Here is a 20,638-nt window from a genome sequence, read left to right on the forward strand (position 1 = left end):
TCAAAGATTGAGATAATGATGTCTCCCAGTTCCCCTTAAACTGTGCTGGTTCATTGTTTGGATGTTGAGTTAGGAAAAAATACAGAAAAGAAATAGAATGGCGGAAAGGAATGCCAGCCACACAAATGTTTTCAAATAGAAAAAAAGGATGGGAAAGATCCCACTCCGTATTAACTTTCCCAATGAAGTGTCTCAACTGTAAATATGACCACTATGAGGGAACACATTACTGTCGTCAAGTTCAGACAACAAGGACCTGCCCTGATGTATAAAATCAAGTAATTTAGGAGGTACATCACTCGTCCAGTCTGTCAGGAAACCTTCAGAAGAAACGCTAGATTACCCTTAAACAGAGTCAAAGGCCCGGGTACATCTGTCAAATGAAAACAATATAATTTTGTGGAAGGTAGCCAAGGTTGGTCTGATCAAGGGATGAATGCTAAATGGTACTGGTACATGATAAGGAGATAACCATGGCAAAAAAGCCAATGAGCTAGTGCTAAAAGAAGACTCTAGTTTTACCCAATCACTACTTTCGTAATGGCAGTTCCAATCGATTACTCTGGTTAAACCAGAGACCAAATAGTACAATTTTAAATCCAGAAAACCCATTCCACCATGTTCTTTCGCTTTCGTAACCACCAAGAATTTAATTCTTGGCCGTCTATTGTCCCAGAGAAATTCGGATAAAATAGCCTGAGCATTGTTAAGGTAAGCTTGGAAAAGATAAAGAAAATGGTACAGGATATTCATTTTAGCTATTGCAGCCCTTCCAAACCATGAAAAACTTGCTCGACCAGACGTGAAGATCTTTTTGAATATTTTGTAGTAATGGTAAGTAATTAAATTTGTACAGCTCCTAAGGAGAGATGGTCAATTTAATTCCTATAGGTGATACAGTGTTCCCAATAAAAAGGAAAAGATTCCCTAAGAGACTGGACTTCAGGTTGTTCCAAAGAGACATTCAGTGCTGCTGACTGACATGTTTTTCTTGAATTGGGATAAGTTAAGGAATTGCTCAAATTCAACAGAAAGAGCAGGCAAGGTGGTTCGCGGAGAGGAAATGAAAAACAGAAGATCTGCGAAGGCAGCCACCTTGAATGCCTTTCCTTTTATGTCAAATCCTTTGATAGCTGCAGAATTTAGAATAGTGCGTAAAAATGGCTCCAGAGTGGTTATAAAGAGGAGGGGCAACAAAGAACACCCTTGACGTGTACCATTTTGTACATGTACCAGGTCTGACAATAGATGATTTGTTTTAATTTTGGCTGTTGGAAGGTTATATAGAGCTTGAACCCATGATAACATCAAGGGGCTGAAACCCAAATATCTCAGGGTGTCAAACATGAAATCCCAGGCAACTCTGTCAACTCGGCATCTGTTGACAGAAGTAAACCTTTTTTCTGGCATGTTTTGACCCAGTGTGTGACATTGATAGCTTTGGTTGTGTTGTCCTGGGCCTCCCTTCCCGGCATGAAATCTACTTGGTCCATCCCTTTAATACTTGGTCTTTACTTATAATGCCTATAATATTTGAGACGGGGACAACAAGATTCACAAGCATCTTGGCCAGAGTCTTTATGTCCACATTTAGCAATTAAATGGGACGATATTTTGCACATTATCGGTCATCTTTACTTTTTGGTAAACCGGTTAAATGAGCTTCAGTAAATGATGTGGTGGGAGGAGATGATGTCGACAGTGAAACATTTTCAATATGGGATGAGGTAGACATATCTGTGAGCAGTGTTGGATTCAACTTCCACATTCACGTTTTGCTATTCCTCTCTTGTCCCAAGGACAGAGACAGCAAGATAGGGGCATGATTGTAATGAGCCATCATGCCAATATCCTATTTAGAGATGGGGGGGAGATCTTTTTGAATCACAAAAAAGTAATCTATTCGCAAGTATTTATTATGAGTATACAAATAATGTGTAGTCTTTGCTGCTTGGGTATAATGTGTGCCTAGTTGTAAAGATCTCAGGGCTAGTTTAATACGTTTCAGTGCTTTATACAGCATAAAAGATTTACCATCTGATGTGTCTTGTAATATTATTGTACCTGAGGCGAAAGTATTTAAAAGTGAGACTATTTTTCGAACAAACTTGTCCAGTGTTGGGCAAGTACACATAAGCTAATGTAATTTCTTTACCTTGGATTTTCCCTCACAAGAAAAGGAAACATCCCTCTGAATTTGCTAGTTCATTCTCCATTACAAAACCTGCCGTTTTGCCGACTAGTATTGGGACCCCTTTCATTTTAGCATTAGGGTTTGTTGTGTGGAAAGCCTGCTTAAAAAAGTCATTTGAAGTGCGTCTCCTGCAAAAAAAAATGAAGGATGCACCTGATCTTTTAAGATCTTTAGGAGAGATCTTTTCTTGGGTTTATTCAACCCCTTCACATTGTGTGAAATTGGTGTACAATCAGCCAAGTTGAGTTTAAGCCTATTAAAGTAGACTATGTTTTCTTTTGGATTTCCTCAGGATCTCTATAAAGCATAATATTAAAGATGTTTTGCACCACTGACTCTAGCTTGTTGGGAGTAATTGACTCTTGGATACCCCTTACATGTATATTTTGTCTCCTGCCTCAACTGTCCAAGTCCTCAAGTTGTGGATGTATGGTCAATAGGTGATCAGCATGAGTATCAGCGATATTTTCAAAATGTGCTTTTGCTTTGACCCTCCTTGTTCCAGCACACGCTGCTCTCTCCACTTTTTCAGAGCGAAATCAAGTCAGCTTTTAATTCTGTATTGGCGGCTGAAAGTGCTCCCTCAATATCAGTAGCCAGTCCAGTCAAGTTCGTCTACTGTGAGGGGTCTGGAAGGTTTGATCTTCAGTGGTGTAGCCTCTGTCAGGGACCTGTCCTCATCCATGTCTGAGTTCTCCTGGTCCCCTCCGGGAGTCATGCTGGAGTTGGAGGCCTTGTGGGTATCAGATCTTTAAACCTTCAAAAGACCCTGTAGATTACGTGCTGCCGATCCGGATTGTGTCCTCCTGGTCTTGGCACTTTAGGAATTCCTAAGATTATTGCCCTTCCTGTAAGCTAAGGAGTCAGAGGTTGCTGTTTTCCTGTACAAGTGCCGGAGCTCTCCTAATGTGTGGCCAAAATTTTCCAAATCTCAAAAATCACCAATTATCTTTAAAAGTCACAGAATGTGTAAGGTAAGCATATTCAAGATCAGATGTCTTTAGTGTTTAAGAATTTAGGGTGATAAATGTTATAAAGATTAAATGATAATTGAGGCTATGTCAAGATGTACAATTTAATGAAATATGGTACCTGGAGCCTGATAAAACTGTTTTAAAAAAGTTCCTGTATCTATTTGGCTGTGTACTCACAGCCTAAAAATGGTTTCTAACTAAAGGTGCATTACAGATCATTCTCTTGCCTGAATAGATAAAACCCACAATTAAAATATAATAAAAAATGTACATGCAGAAAGTGATGGTGGAAAAAAGATTTACCTAACCATTCCATTTCCAAGGCCTGTCACCATTTGTGCAAATGTTTGTTCCAGTGGTTTTTCTGACCCTTTCTGATTAACCTAGAAAAGTAGACCAAAAACAAACCAACTATATTGTATGTATATTATAAATGCTGTGGGGCTAAGGAATAAAAATGTAAGTGAATATGTTAAATATAGTAATCCAAAAACATAAAACAACAGTCACTAACTTTACCCTTTCTTTCAATCATAAGTTTTTATATCTTACGAACCCATGGTAGATTGCCTTTCACACAGGAATTACCATGGATTCTACTGAGAGGACTGAAGAGGAATTTTTTGTAAAAAGATTGTGTGGGTTGCCTTTGACTACATCATAAAGATCTTTGAGGATCAAATATAGATAGTTGTTTAATTTAGGGATTACTTATAGCATAACAGTACAAAGATTTGTACAATTATCAGAACATAACACTTTTGAAGTTAGTAATTAAATGATTTACTACTGAAGAGACTGAAGCAGAAAATTAATTTGACTGCTTTAGACTGGTATGGCTAAATGAAATTATGATATCAAGCTATCAAAACAGTTCATTCCCTGAGTCTCTTCTTCAGAAATACTGTGATTTCATTGACAGGTTAAATCTACTAGTGTTTCTCTTATACGCTATTCATGCATTAAAAATAAAATAAATAAAACATAACAAATATTACATTGTTAGCATCATGCTATTATTCATAAAGAAAAATAATAAAAACATACCAGGTTAATAATAACTTGCTTTCCATAGCTTATTATCTGTGAGTCAAAGTGTCGCTGAAATCCATCCATCTGACGATGAAATAAACAAAATACATGTTATTTTGTGACTGGAAGTCAAGTTCAGGAATTTCTAGTTACAAAAAATTTTAATTATTTCAGAAAGCAAAAGGTGAACAATTACTTTACTAGGAAAAAAAAAAAAAAAAAAAAAAAAAAAAAGCACAAATAGCTAAAAACATTATTAAACTGAGTAATTTTATTGTCCTAGGCAGGTTGCTGAGCAACCAAGAAGTTATGTAGCTAGAACACGACATGCCCTTCTGTGTACTGCGTTTATGTTTCCCATAGACCAATCTTCATGGAGTTTACACAGTGCTTATATAATATTATTGACCCATTTTTAAATTTTAATATATTATTGCTATGAAACATTGAATTATATGTTACTTTTAAGTGAAAACACATCTCTGCAAAGCACAAACATACACAAATTAAGTGCATAGTTCTCCCCTAGGCCTTTTACTTGTGCGTTCCACCTAGCACTCGTGACTCCCCCATCCACCTCTCATCTTCTTAATGGATGACAGCTGGGCACTAGCACCCCTTCCCCAATCTGCTACCATGTGCTGGGCAGTGAGGAGGAAAGGACACTGGCTATCCCGCCTCCATCTGCTAGCACATTGCTGGGTGTTCTGACTGTGAAATGTATCCACCCCGGTGGGCATGTACAAGTAGGCATGTATAATGGCGTCATCGGCAGCGCTGTGTGACAGCTGTGTGTATGTAAAAGCTGAATGTCATGTTCTGCCGGTCTAACAACTCACTGTGTTCAAACATTCATATCTCCTAAACCATTGGTCATAACAACTTCAAATGATAGCTGATAGCTAGAAGATGGTTTTATGGTATTACAAGGCCAAAAGTTTTTAATCATTAGACCAAAATCCTTTAAATAAGCCAGACACTGCAGATGATCATTAACATACAATAAAATGAGTGACGCCAAAGCACAGGGTTTTTAAATGCCATACCACATCCAATACCAGTTGATACCTAACACATCATCCCTTCCTTTAAGCATATTAGTGGCAGCATTCCGTTGTGGAGAATATACTCTGCAGAAGTATCTTGTGGCACAAAACCTGATGCAGCCTATGAGAAATCTAAGCCTTGAAAGATTATTTGTCTTCCAGCAAGACCATGATTCTAAACACTTTACCGTGCTCCCCAGATTTTTTTAGCCCGGGGTGGGGGGGTATTGAAGCTGTAGCCAGTTGGTCATGAAGTGCACGACATAAGACACAACAAATTTTATTTGCGCTATAGAATCCAGTATCCCCCACAATTGTGTCAGTTTTCTACCGTCTCCCTGTACCTTGTTCCAACTTTCTAATTACAAAAGTAAAATAGAAATATTTGATATACGAAGGGGGCAGCTTAGTATGTCCAACTTTTTCATTTCCATTTTTTCCATTTGTTTTTGTAATGCAAACTGTCCAAACAGTTTTTGTGTAATGCAAGCAGCAGTGGTTCCTGGCGCAAGAAAGCGGTAAACACAATATTATGGCCAGTTACAGATCTCACAATGTCAGAATGCTCCTTTTAGAAAGCAGTCTGTGGAATATCATCATTGCAAGATTTTACCTCACATCAAGTTTAGGGAGCAACTCTAAAATTTTGGATCTTCCTTTCCCTTTTTTTTTTGCCGACAATGGTCCCAAGAAGAAACACTGGGTTACCTTTCCTAATGGAAACATAAAAACCAACAAAAACTTGACAGAGGGTCTTACCGTTCTCCAACCTATTTACCAGAGGAGGCCTGGGATATTCAAAGTTGGATGAAGCCCAAAAGGAGGAGTTACGCAAGTTAATGTCCAAAGATTGCGGAACAAGCCTCAGGGAAATGAAGGATCAATTATTTGCCAAATTTGAAATAAATGTATCTATTTCAACAACAGATAGATGCATTGATAAATTCCAATGGTCATTAAAAAGAACTTCTTTAATTCCTGCAAGGCACAATGATTCCCACTCTCTTCAAGAAAGGCTTAGCTATGCTAACAAAATCCTTGATCTCATTGCTAAGGAAGATGGAAACAAACATCTACTTTCTGAATGAAGTAGGTTTTAACATCTCAATGAGAACCAAGGGGAAGATCTCCTATTGGCCAAAGGGCGGTGCATCTTGTGGCTGGAGTGCATTTCGGAATTTATTCAATTTGTTGTGTGAGAAATAAAAATGGGACCCTCCACTTTAGGTCACAAGCACAAGCATTTAATCAAGAAGCAGTCCTCAATTTTTTTGATGAGGTTTTAAATATTTTTAGTGAAAAGGGTATTCAGCATGCCATCCTAATTATGGATAATGTCCCCTTTCATAAAACTATCCAGGTAAAGCTTGGTTGAAAGAGACACCAACTCTTTCAAGCATTAATGATTAATAAATCATTTAATTAAATATTAAAGATTTTTACTGAATGTTTCTTGAGCAAAACCTTAAGGGTAAAAATATTGTTATATTTATTTTATAATACATTTATTGATTTTTTGAATAATTAGGGGGTCTACATTTTTTTTTTGTCAAGTCTGGTTGCAAAAGTGTGACGTTTGAAAGCAAAAAAGTGTGAAGATAAAATGAGAAACCCTTTAATATGCTAATGTATTTTCCACGTTGATTGAAGGAAGGCAACATACACGCCATTTAACAACAGAACTACTGGCTAAAAAGCTGAAGCTCTACTGTATTGGCCAGCTTAAACAAAAGACAAAAAAAATGAAAGAATAAGGTTTTATTTATTGTTTTTATCAAGTGGCTATAAGGTAGTAGCATTGCATGCATAAAAACCAGGAACAGGAACTTTACCAGTTTAAAAATATGAACCACATTCTTTAGTATTCAAAATGAGGATGGTAGAGGGAAGGATAGCCTTTTGAGGCAGTGTGTAAAAGCTTATGTTGTATTTATTATATATAGAAGTTAGGTAGTCCTATTGCAAACATAGCATTCCTAGTATATAAATACATGTACAAAATATCCAATACCAGAAGTAACATCACAAATTAGTTTTTGGTACATATCAAAAAAATGGGCTCATCTAAAGTCCCGCCACGTTTGGCCAAAAAGGTTTCCTCTGGGGATTATTGAGATCATGGTAATGGATATGTTTTGTAATTACTTGCTAGTCAGTACATGAGGGAAAGAAAAGAGGAGGAAAGGCATATGAGTATAATATTACAATACAATTGTCAAACAATACAATGGAGATAAACAATCATGATAGTTCAATAGTTCCTTACACAATGTTTTGTGATGCTTGGGAACACACTTCAGGGCACTAGGGAAATATCCACATTAAAATATCCTTGGATCCTTTGTTGAAAAGAGATTTAATAAGAATTAGAATTATTAATGATATAATATGGGGTAAAGGTTTGATGTGAATAAGGTACTTAAGGTGCAAAGGGTTCTTAAACCATGATTTTGAATGTGATTACTTAGTGGGTGTTAATTAAAGAATTCCAGAAGTATCTGAAGGTTGTAACCAAAATTTATCAATAATCCCAAGGAAGCCTTTTTGGCGAAAAGTGCCGTTGGATACAAAAATTAAAAGAGATATATATTAACCCTCAATACCGGGGTTGTGTTCCAGCCGGTAACCCTGGAAACTAAATAAAATATGTATGGAATGGGGGAGATTCTTTAAACCAGTCCCAAATGGACCAGGTATTTCTAAATTGCTCCATTCTATCATCATCCTCCGCAACCAACATCTCCATATAGCGGATTTTTTCAAGTTCGGAGACCTAATTGGCTATAGAAGGAGCAGCAGATTGCTTCCACAATCTCGGAATAGTGGCCCTTGCTGCTGTAAGAAAATGACGTAGGACCCCACCTTTGATGGTTTTGAGCGAAACCGGAACCATGGATAAAGGAGCTAAAGTGGGAGTATTGGTTATGGTGGACCCAGTGCTGTCATTATACACCTGAATAATCGTGTCCCAAAATCCATATATAAGCGGACACTCCCACCATATATGAAGCATTGTCCCCTTTTGTAAGTGGAATCGCCAACAACGATCAGATTGTGTAGGGGAGATTCTATGGAGATCCACAGGGCAATAATACCACCTGGATAGAATTTTGTAATTAACCTCTTGAGCTCTACAGGTTAAGGCCAACTTATGTGTTAGGGTAAATGATTTTTTCCAATCATCCGCAGTTATGAGTCCAGTCATTTCCCTCTCCCTGCCTATATGAAAGCCAAGAAAGCAACTTGCTTCTGTTTGGGAGATCCAGGGAGGCCAGTGGGGGAACCCGTCCAATATGTAATATACTCCTAAGATGACGGCTGTCCGAGGCGGATCAAGATAAAAATGTGGAGGTTCGCATTGCCGGGGGGAACGCTGGATTATCAAATAGCGGTGTCATGGGTCCTGGATTCGTCGACAATTTGCCCGCTCTGAGGAGGATATCCCAATTATGTAATGAATCTAACGTAAGTGGGAGTAGAGGGTGGGCCGGCTGTATCAACGACCGGTCCACCCATGGCAGGGACCGGAGACTAACTGGAGATAGGCAATCTTCCAGCCGTACCCATTCCTTTGTCTCCCTGTTGTGAAACCAGTCTATCAAATGCACTAAAACTGATGCCTTATAATAGGAAATAACATCCGGGGCCCCTGCACCTCCTCTACTTTTGGCCTTGGACAGGGTACTAAATGCCAGTCTAGGACGTTTCTGTTGCCATATAAATTTTAAAAATAACCTATGAATTTTACGAAGATATGCGGTTGGCAAGAATATGGGGACCGATTGAAAAAATATAACAGTCTGGGGATTATATCAATCTTAAGAGTGTTTATACGGGCGAACCAGGAGAGAGGCAGGGAATCATATTTCTGAAGGTCAGATTGAAGTTTACTGTACATTGAGGAATAATTAAGGGAGAACAATTTGGAGGGATCCGATGGAACCATTATACCCAGATATTTAATGGCATCAGAGCAAATCCGGAAAGGCACATTAGAACGCATAGCTTACATTTGAGTAGAGTCCAAGGTAACATTAAGAATTTCAGATTTGGAATAATTGACCTTGAAATTACTATGTGTACCAAATTCATCAAGTTCCTTTAGAATGGAAGGTATCGTGATATGAGGGGATGTTATATATATCAAGAGGTCATCTGCGTATAAATTTTATATTGTATTTGTATTATAATTATATTATAATTTTATATTGTGCATCACCCATCTGGATCCCTTTTACATCTGGATTGAGGCGCAAGGCCACAGCCAAATGTTCCATAATTAAGGCATAAAGTAAAGGGGAGAGAGGGCACCCCTGCCTCGTGCCATTCTTGATTTGAAAAGAATCGGAGAGAGTGCCATTAGCCCGCACCCGAGCTCTGGGTGAAGAGTACAATGCTGCGATTCTAGAAACCATGCAGGGGCCCAGGCCCACCTGACGTAACGCCGAGTACATAAACTGCCAACTAACCCTGTCAAAGGCTTTCAACATCTATTGACAGTAAGCACGCAGGGGTGCCTGAGGATTTAGCTAATTGGGTCAGCAGAAGAGTCTTAATAGTATTATCCCTGGCTTCCCTTCCATAAATAAACCCTGTTTGATCCTTATGGATCAATGATGGCATATGTGGGGACAACCTATTGGCAATCAACTTGGAAAAAATTTTTGCATCCACATTAATCAATGATATAGGTCTATAATTAGAGCAAACTGTATGGTCTTTGCCAGGCTTGGGAAGAACCGTAATATGCGCTTCCAAACTTTGTGAGGGGAACGGCGTATCGGCAGAAACGGAAGAAAACACTTTGGTCATGAAGGGGACAAGATTAGTAGCGTGGAGCCTATAGAACCGTGGAGTGAATCCATCTGGACCCGGGCTTTTTCCGGTCGGGGTGGCCTGCAGGGCAGCAGATACCTCCTCCTCCGTAAACGGGGATTACAATTGAGAAATTACCTCAGAATTTAAAGTTGGAAGGCCTGTTTTAGTTAAGTATTCCTGTAGAGAGGAAGGAGTAGCTGGAGCAGGGCGTAGTTGATAGAGCACTGCATAATATTTATAAAAGGTTTGCAGAATCTCTTTGGGGATAGATGTCAACCTGCCATCAGGAGTGTGTATGGACGGGATATATGTGGTGGATGTGCGCGGGTGAAGAACCCTCGCCAGTAGTCTGCCACATTTATCCCCATATTGGTAGATCAATTTACGGAAACGATCCCTGTGGCGTTGGTGAGCCAAGTCGTACAGTTTCAAGAGATGGGTTCTAGCAGCAGTCAATTCTAAAAATACAGCAGGGGCCATGTTTTGTTTATGCAGGCGTTCCAGAGAGCGGATTTTATCGGATGTACAAGCTATATCCTGTGCTCTGATCTTTTTAAGCCTAGTGCCTTGTTGTATTAGAACCCCTCGAACTACCGCTTTCATAGCCTCCCACTGCATAGGAAGGGGAGTGGGGTCCAAGGCGTGATCTCCAATAAAATTGGTTATCGCATCAAGAGCCGCTTTTGCACAGAGAGAGTCTTTAAACAAAAGAGTCATTGCATCTCCATGTCCATGCTCTAGGGCCCATATGGCGAATCTGAAATGAGAGGGACACTGAAGAGGGGTCGGACCAGGGGCAGGACTCTATAGAAGCAATAGGAGACCATCAAGTATGGAATGGCTCGCCAGGATATAATCTATGCGAGAATACATATTGTGCGGGTGGGAGAAAAAGGTACAGTCTTTGGTAGTGGGGTGCAAAATGCGCCACATATCCATTATTCTAAATCGTGCAATTTAGAACGAAGGGAGTTCAATTTGGAATACGAGATCGGGGTTTTCCCTGATGAAGTATCTATGCGGGGATCCAAAACACAATTAAAGTCCCCACCCACAATAATAGATCCCTCGGCAAACCCTTTCAGTAACTCCAAATACTGAGAAAGGGCCGTTGTGGGTTGGTGATTGGGAGCGTAAAAAGAAGCCAATGCAAATTTCTTATCCCAGAGAGAAATTTTTAAAAACAAATACCTGCCCTGAGAATCAGAGCGAGAATCTAGTATCTGTACTGGTAACGATTTATGAAAAGCTATATAAACTCCCTTAGTTCTAGATTCAGGATTGGAGCTATGGTACCACAGGGGATAATAGCAATTGCGGAGAGAGGGAAGTGGATTGAAAATGGGTCTCCTGGAGGAGTAAGATATTCACCCGTGCTTTGTGTTGAGCATATAACAATTGAGAGCGTTTGTTCGGGCTATTTAGACCCTTCGCATTAAGGGTACAAATTTTCAAAGCGTTTGCTGGGGTATGTACCGAGGACATTAGGGGAAGGGGTACGGGAAGGGGCACCAGACGGGCGAGGCGGGCTAAACCTTGACCGTGGGGTGAAAAAACTAAAGCGGGACCCCAAAGGTCCCAAATCACTGCCCAAGAGGGCAGCAGGCCTATATGGGGAAGTGTCTGCGAGCGGCGGGGGAAGGCAAACAAGCAATCAGAAACAAACATGTGGATCCCGCCTGGGGGAACCCGCAAAACCATAAATAATGTATAAAGTAAAAACAAACTCTTAGCATTTGTCCATTATACTAAACAATTAGAGACAACATCCCAGGTCCCATAATAGGGCCAACTAGGGAGCCGAGAGCAGTATAGCTCGTGCGCTCCCCAGTGGGTCCTAAACATAAATCAACCATAGGATCTAGAGGGCATTCAAGAATAGCAATCTAACTAACAGCGGATGTGCTTGAAGAACTATCAGGCGGAGGTCGTGAAGAAGCTTGCGATGGCGCTGGTTTGCTGTTGAGGAGTGAAGTAGCTGTAGGCCAATTAGGTAAGATGATATCAGGAAGATATGCAGATCCCGTACAATGTGAGGTAAATCAGATGGCTCACGAAGAACAAAGGTTCTACCTCCCGATCTGATGATGAGATGGAAGGGGAATCCCCATCTATAAGGGATGTTCCGTCCGGTTTTAGAGCCCGGCGAAGAGCCAAAGTATGTTTAGAAAGGTCAGGCAGCAATTGTATCTGTGCCCCAGCATATTCAAGGTTTGGAGATCTGGCTTTTTTCATTATATCTTCCTTGGTTCTGAAAAAATGAATCCGACAGATAACATCTCTAGGGCGTTGCGGATTTGTGTTGCGCGGGCCCAGGGTTCTATGTATCCAGGGTCTATCTCTATATCAACATCCGATGGAACAGCAAGAGGCTTAGCAAAAATAGAGTAGGCCGCAGCGGGCAATTCTGAGTTCAGTATGGTTTCTGGTGGACCTCGTATGCGTATGTTATTCCGCCTGTTGCGGTTTTCAGCGTCATCATGTAGCAGATACAACATGTTAATTTGCGCCTCGCGGCGTTCCAAAATAGCCGCATGGGATACTATTTGTGAAGAAAGATCAGCACATTGGGTTTGTAAAGCTGTGGTGACGCTGGTAACTTGTTGAACGGACTCACGCAAGGCGTTAAACTCCGCCTTGCAGCTTGCTTCCAAACGCCCTATACTGTGTTCTAAATCCTGCCTGGTGGGTAAGGCACGTAAGTGGGCCTTCCAGTCCCACTCCTCTTCAGCATCTAAATTGGCAGGGCTATGGCTCATAGAAGTCTCTAAGGAGGGTACCATACAGGGGCTAAGAATAGGGGAGTCGGAGCGTACCTCTGGTGGTGGGGTTGTAGAGGCATCCAGACTGTCCACAATGGGATCCTGCTGCGATCCAGCCCTTGAGGGTATGCACCGCGCCAATGGTCCCTGCTCGTCGGATGCGGCTGGAAATCGAGGCCCCGGCTTTTGGGCCTTGTCACGATCCCCGCGGGAGGCAGCAATGCCTCCGGAGGAGGGATCCCCCCTTCGGAGCGTCCCTTTTGTGCCCCCTTCACTTTGGGACCCATGGAGAAGGATGAGAAGGCGCTTTAGCGCTGACACTATGGGAAACCCCCAGGCGGGATACGGAGCACAGGATACCAGCGTCCTACTCCGCCGCCATCAGGACATGCCCCCCCGAGATGAGCTCATAATTTTGATATGTACCAAAAAACTCGTTTGTTACGTTACTTCTGTTATTGGATATATTGTACATGTATTTATAGACTAGGAGTGCTATGTTAGCAATAGGACTACCTAACTTCTAACTAGCTTTTACACACTGCATCAAATACCTATCCTTCCCTCTACCATACCCATTTTGAATACTCAAATGAAGGCTTGGCAAATATTAAACCTTATGAAACCTATTTCTATCTTACTTCCCATTAGCCTCCCTGTAAACAACATTTACTGATTTCTATTTTTTTCCCCTCCTCGTTACACATTCTTTGGTAGTTTTAAAACAAAAACAAAGCCTAACAACATGAACAAAAACAAAAGCTCCAAAACCTAAAACAGTGTATATATTAAACTTGGAATATAGTTGTAGCGTAGAATAGCTGTTAAATGCAATCCAAAGCTAACTTAATGTAGTGTTGTTCTAAGAAACAAAATTGCTTCTGCCTGATCCTCTTTCATTGAAGCTCTTAAATCTGACCTATTTTTAGAGCTGGAAATAATCTTTCAACACTGACCTGGGTGGGTGGCATTGCTGTTAAGGTTCTAACCACATCACTAATAATCTCGGGATAAACAAGGATGGTTTCTTCTACAGTCAATTTCAATGAGTGATCATACTTTTCTACTTCTTTTAATTCTTAAAAAAAAACTCCTGCTAGAATCTATTTGGACATTTTCTGGTCGTTTATTTTTAACGCATATGTGACGTCGCTTTACTGTTTAAAGTTCCATTTTGTACAAGTATGAATCAAAGTCTAATTCTTCATTTGAAGAGGATGTTCCTGAGTTACCAAAGCTTATAGCTTCATCCAGTAAAGGTGTTTCAGGTAGTAATCCCTTCATGCGAACTGCTACATAATAGAGGGCCTTTTTTGCAGTATGAGTCTGGTAATCGCTCAACAAAATTCGGCTCATTGGATCAACATAAATATCAGCTAACAAGATTTGATTATCCAGTGAGATTCCCTCTTTTCATCATTGAAGATTCAATGCCATCAGCTATTAACCCTCCACTTTTGTTCAGGCAATATATCAACCGCTTCCATTTCAAGAAGAATTTACCAGGTGTTAAATCATCAGATTGCAAACTCTTGGTGACAGTAAAGGGGTTAGAAAGTAGATTTTCCAGTGTCCACTGGCTTTCAGTTAATAAAACATTTTCATTATCCAGTTCTTCAAGAAAGTCTTTTAGTTCAAGCAAACACTTTACCAACAAATAAGTGCTTCCCCAGCGTGTAAATGTAAAGTGCTCATAAACAGCAGACTTTATCGTGTTTGCTGACATACTTTTTGCCATTTTGAATGGGGTGCCCCTTTCACTAAAATATAAATATAAAATATGTTATACTAACTGGCATATTCTTTGATTTAAATACAAACATACACATAGTCCTGCACGCCTGCAAACATACATACAACACGGCACTATACACACAAATAAGCTATAGCTCTGCACTAAACTTAAGACATAATTTGTCCTATACAGAAAAACATGCACAAACATATATACTATACACACACAACACAGAGCCCTACATTTTACCTAGAAACATACACACAATATGCACTATACACAAACATTCATACATTCCTGCACCATACACACAAACATACACATAGCCCTGCAGTTTTATCCAGAAACATGCACACAGCCTGCCATCATAGTACACACAAGCAGCCATGCAGTTTTAAAATAAACATGAACACTTATAGTTGAATCCAAAAAGCCGTTCCTTCAAGTTCTAAGCTCTTTTGGCACACAGAGGAAGTTGAGCAGATGCTGCGGCCTTTATCTTTGTTTGCTGAAGACAGGGCAGTGGTAGGCTCCAGGGCCAGGGGGCACTTAACTAACTTCCTAGTATTAAGTGGTGTGCAAAATGATGTTAAAGTTCAGACCTAGATGGGAGCATATATGGAGTGCGCAGACAGGACACCTAAACACACATCAGGCCATAGCACTCACCTACACCTATATTATTACACTTGTTTACACTCAAATGTTGAACTTGTTAAACACAATATACCTAAAAAAAATGAAAACACTTTGTGTTATGTACAAAATCCAGATTACAATAATGTGAATGTCAGGTTGTATATTAGCTCAGCTGAACTTCACACTAGTAGAAATATGTAAAACTAGAAATATGTGAAACTAGTAAAAATATGCACTGGTCTTTATTCTTACATCAGGGAAGTATCTGATTATGACTTTTGTTTGTGAAATAGGTCATTTGAACATCCTGTATTTTTTTAATATTAGTTACATTTATGAGGAGTCGGAACATTTTTATCGACTCCGACTCCAGGTACCCAAAAATTGGCCTCGGACTCTAAAGCCCTGGTTATACCAAAGCTGTTGGAACGCATTTAATTGAATGGCTCAAGCTTTCTATAAAGCATAGCCACACCTGTCCGGGTGTGTTGGGTGTCCCCTCTTTTGCTGGCAAAATTGGCTAGCATGTTTTTTGCTTGTTTAAACAGGTTGTGTTTTATGTCTAGGACATACTGGTTTGTATTTTTATTAATGGTTGGAGTTTTTTCTCATGTTTTTTCCCCCCCGATTCTCTACCCATTAAGGGTTTAATCAAGGAATGCACAGAGAATTATTGCCACCACAGACCACATAGAGGTGTTACAGAGTTTGTTAGGATATACTGCATCTTCTGGAAGATAACGATTGTGTGTTTGTTACCCATAATGTACAAGGGTTCAATTCCCCACACAAGCGGAGATAAGCATTTAATTACTATGCTTCCTTGAGAGTGAACATATTATGCCTGCAGGGCACTAGGTCTTCACTATCCTCTTGCCATATTTCCACATGAAGTATTCCCAGATTTACAAAGCTACGTTTTAGGGGAAGAAACAAGGGTTTTTTATAGCCTTTAGCAGGGATAAATATCTAAATCTAAAATCCTTGCAACACCACAGTCTGATCATTCTCCGGTCTTGATGTCTTGTAAAGCCTAAGTTCCAAAGCCTTTCAAATTTCACTGGAGACTGGAGAATCTCAACATGACTCTGATTGTTGCCTTGTGGGCATCCCATAAGACGATGGGTGAATCCACTGAATCATAGTTCACTACTATGCTATCCAGTGAACTATGATTCAGTGGATTCACCCATCGTTTTATGGGATGCCCACAAGGCCACAATACGGGTCCATGTTAGCGAAATTAATTACTCGCAAATATATTTATTTGAAAGAACACCCACAAAACCCAAATTCATCTCTGGCTACCCGGCACATTATGCTCCATACTAGACCAAGTGTGAGGAATAATATAGACAAACTAGAACAATCCTATCCCAGAGGCATGTAGTAGTCAATCCACAGGGACCAGATGTGCTGAAATTTGGTCATGGAATCTGTAACTATAGCCCTCATTTGCTAAGAAACCGGCCATTTTGTGTTTAACATGTGCCGCCGTTGAGGTAGATGACCACAAGGCCTTTGCCAGCACCATTTTGCAGATGTAAACAGGTAGGTCAAAACGCTGGATGTTTGGGGAAGGAACAGCCCACCAAAGTGTATGCCTTTTGGTAGATACTGTACGTGTCCAATATCTTTTGACCTTAGGACATTCCCACCAAATATGGTAGTGTTCCCGCTGTCTTGCAGCCCCTGAAACAGTCACTGTTTCCACCCCTGATGCATTAGTGTTGCAGTGTGCTACGGTAAGCCAAATCTGTTCCCACTCTTCCTGCTCCAGATACATGCCAATCGCTCTTCCATTGGGAGTGTTGATGTGCGGCACTGTACCAAGGCATTAAATACAAAGCAGAAATTACTCCTTTAGTTGGGAAACTTCTACACATATCTGCTCAAACCATGTAATGTTGAACACACGTGAGTCTCCTCCCAATCTAGATTGTAAAATATGCTTGATTTGTAGGTAGTTGAAAATTTCTGATGGGGGGGGCTTCATGGTGAATACTGTGAATGGAAGTATGCCAAATGGGTTGATAAAATGGTGCAGTCTTTAAAAATCCTTTTCTACTAACAAGCAGAATTGTTGCAGACCCTCCATGCTTGGTGGAAACCTTAGATTTCCTATAATGGGGACAAGAGGAGTGTGTGGTGATAACAAACCCCGATAGTTCCACTGAATCCCACAAATAAAAATTAGGACCAAAGCCCCAATTTTCCAGTAGAAAAGGGAGGTAGGGCCAAAGGACGGAGTCAAAAGCCTTCCTGATATTCAAACTAAGGAGAAAGGCCGTGTTTTTCCACTTCGGGCTAGATGAGTTAATTGTAGTATTCTACTTATATTATCTCCCGCCTGTCATTAGAGAACAAATTCTGTTTAATCTGCTGAAATATTTTGGCCAATTCATGTGCCCAACCAGGCCACCAAAATGGGTGCTAACAACTTGGCTCAAGATTAAGCAAGGAAATCGGCCTGTAATTAACTTGCAGATGGCAGCTTCCAAAGTGCTGCTATCTAATTTGTGTCCTTGGAGAATCTCAATAAAAACCTGTACTAAATGTGTCCCTCAGTTCGTCTGTATATTTCTTAGTCATAGTATGTCACCGTGAAGCCATCCAGCCCCAAGCATTTGTGTGTCTTAAGCTTTTTAATGGCCCATGTCGCCCGCAAGGGTGTAATCGGGGCTTCCATACGTTCCCAAAAAATGGAGGGGACTTCCGGCAAAGATAATGTTGCAAAAAACATATCTATGGCAGATTTGTCAAATGTTTGGGGGGGCTGGTATAGTGTACAAAGTTTCGAATGGAACTCCTGAAGGATATTTTCGGGTTGCTTGTGAGGCCTAACTTATTGACTTGGCGGTATGGCGTGAAAGCGATAATCAGGGTGTCTCAGTCTATTTGGCAATTAAGGTATGACTTTTAGTACTATACAGAGAGAATTCGTTTTTGGACCAACAGAGAGGACAGTACAAAGATTTGCAGTACAAAAATTATGCAGGATTTTCAAAAAGCAATCATGGTTTTTATATGGAATGGCAAAAAAACGAATTCCACAAAAAAAATTATATATTGCTAGGAAACAGGAAGGATTGGGGGTTCCCAATCTAAAAAAGTATTATCAGGCATCCCATATAGCCTTTATCCCATCGCTGTATGTGGGCCCTATGGCCCCAGTGTGGGTCCAGACAGAGAAGTATCTATGCCAACCAGTGGCAGTAAAAGCACTGCCATGTATTGGGTTGAATCAGGTTCGAGTCCACATTTAGAAGACGTACTATACGTATAGGATGGCATACGATATTCCAGTTGATTGATGTCCTCTTTTCTCCCACTACTACTGATACAAAATAATCCCATCTTTTCCCCAGTGTGGGAATCTCCAGAAGTGTTTTGGTGGAAGGTACAAAATTACTTAAATGTATATTCCTTGCTGAACAGGTCAAGAGTAGTTGCATAGGATGAAATACAGGAAACTCACTACGATCCAGGGAAAGAGTATTTTAGGTATTTGCAACTCAGACATTGGATCAAATCTTTGATCCATAATAAGAACCACCCATATAAACTGTCATTATTAGAACACATATGTCCACATACCCCTTTTAAGATATATTTCACACTGTAAACGGAGCTTAAAGCGTACCTATACCCAGAATTTTCACTACATAAAAGGGTAGAAAAAAAAAAGGTGCAGCACCGCCCCCTAATTCTCTGTTGCCTAGGCGGTCGAGAATGAATGGGAGCACAAAGCCTACCGGGATAACTAGGTCAGGCATCCCGGGAGGCTCTTGGGCGCTCCTTCTTCGCATCCCATGTCACCCGATGTTGCGCCTGGGTCAGGTGACCTAGGATGAAGAACCCAGAAGAGAAGACGAAGATGGCTGCGCCCGGAGCGCCGGCTCCGGGACGATGCAGGGCCAGATGCTGGAAACCCCTGGAGTGATGGGTCTACCCTGCAGGATTGGTGTGTTTTTGTTTTAGGATTATAGTTCCTCTTTAATAGGGTATCTCACTCAAAGGTGTGTATATACGCTTCCCATTGGGAGACAGACCTGCACAGTTCAAAAACCGATAGGGAATGGTTCAAAGCATGGTCCAAGACAGCCTCCTGTTCAATGAATGTAACCGTACATGAATCAGAATACAAGGTTATAATGATATGGTACATGGTGCCTTCTCGGCTAAAAAAAACTGTACAAATCAGGGATCTAGGCTATGTTTTAGGGGTTGCCAAGAAGAAGGTACAACCATACAAATTTGGTGGAAATGCCAGTTTGTCAATAGATTTTAGAGTAGGCTTTTCCAATTATTGAATGGGATGTTCCAAGTGTTCATTCCAAGGGCCTATGGATTGCCATGCTACACTTTAAACCATCAAATTAAACAAATAGGCAATTTCAATTAAGTATGTACTTACTTATTCACATCACAGAATGTTATCTGTGTGGGAACCGTGGTTGCATTACTCAACACCGTCTATTCCTCTAATTTTATTGTCGAGCTTTTACCTATATGAAACCAGTCTGAAATGGGTAGCTATAGTGTATCTACCCCTTCTTCACCCCCCTTCTTTCTTTCCATAATAGTAAGGTAATAACACCGGGAATCATGTTTTGTTGTTAACCTCCCCTGGTTTTTTTTTTAAATGCAAATATTGTCTGAAACTGGTTTATTGCAAATGATATGCTTATTTATGATATAATGATTGCTTTACATGCAGTTGTGCATATATTTGTTTTATTCACCAGCCATGGACTTTCTGGACTGAAAACCTTACACATATTGTTCAAACAAGTTTCATGTTACATTATTTGTATGACAAGATTGTTTTTGTTTTAATTCCTAATTGTTTATATTTAAAAAATCAAGAAAAATTATTGAAAAGAACAATATTTATGGACATCAACACAGTCACAGTACCAAACCAAAAAAAAAATACTTACATGATTTACAGAATTGTTGATTTGAGGTTTTGGTTTATATTTCAGATTTGGTCTTTGTGACCAGAAAAATGGAATTGATCCTCGGCTCTAAAAGAAAAAAAAAAAGGACACAAACACGACAGTTTTAACAATTAGTCACTTTTTCAAGTTATCCAATTTAAAAGGTTTTCTATTACATTTTTTTTCCAAAGACAAAAAAAATTGTAAACATGACATTATCTTTACTAATATTTCCTGTTTTTTGGAAGTTATCTTTACAGGCCCACGCCTGTAAATCAACTATCTGCAGAGCAGCAGGATGAAGAACAAAGAAAGAACCAATGACCTCAGTTGATATGCATTTTGCATATATATACACACACACACATATACATATATATATATATATACACATATATATATATACACACACACATATATATATATATATATATATATATATATATACACACACACACACACACATTATATATATATATATATATATACACACAC

General features: G+C 40.0%; 1 protein-coding gene across 1 annotated transcript in view; it reads right to left on the reverse strand.

Annotated features, from left to right (window-relative positions):
- SACM1L (SAC1 like phosphatidylinositide phosphatase) overlaps nucleotides 1–20,638 on the reverse strand; it is a gene marked incomplete in the record, with an annotated part of 118,278 nt that overhangs the window by 26,262 nt on the left and 71,378 nt on the right. Inside the window, 3 exon segments of the mRNA XM_072412027.1 lie at nucleotides 3,472–3,551; nucleotides 4,216–4,284; nucleotides 20,144–20,230. Of these exon segments, the coding sequence (XP_072268128.1) occupies nucleotides 3,472–3,551; nucleotides 4,216–4,284; nucleotides 20,144–20,230 (236 nt within the window).

The sequence above is a fragment of the Pyxicephalus adspersus genome, chromosome 5 (assembly GCF_032062135.1).
Source record: "Pyxicephalus adspersus chromosome 5, UCB_Pads_2.0, whole genome shotgun sequence".
Classification (NCBI taxonomy): domain Eukaryota; kingdom Metazoa; phylum Chordata; class Amphibia; order Anura; family Pyxicephalidae; genus Pyxicephalus; species Pyxicephalus adspersus.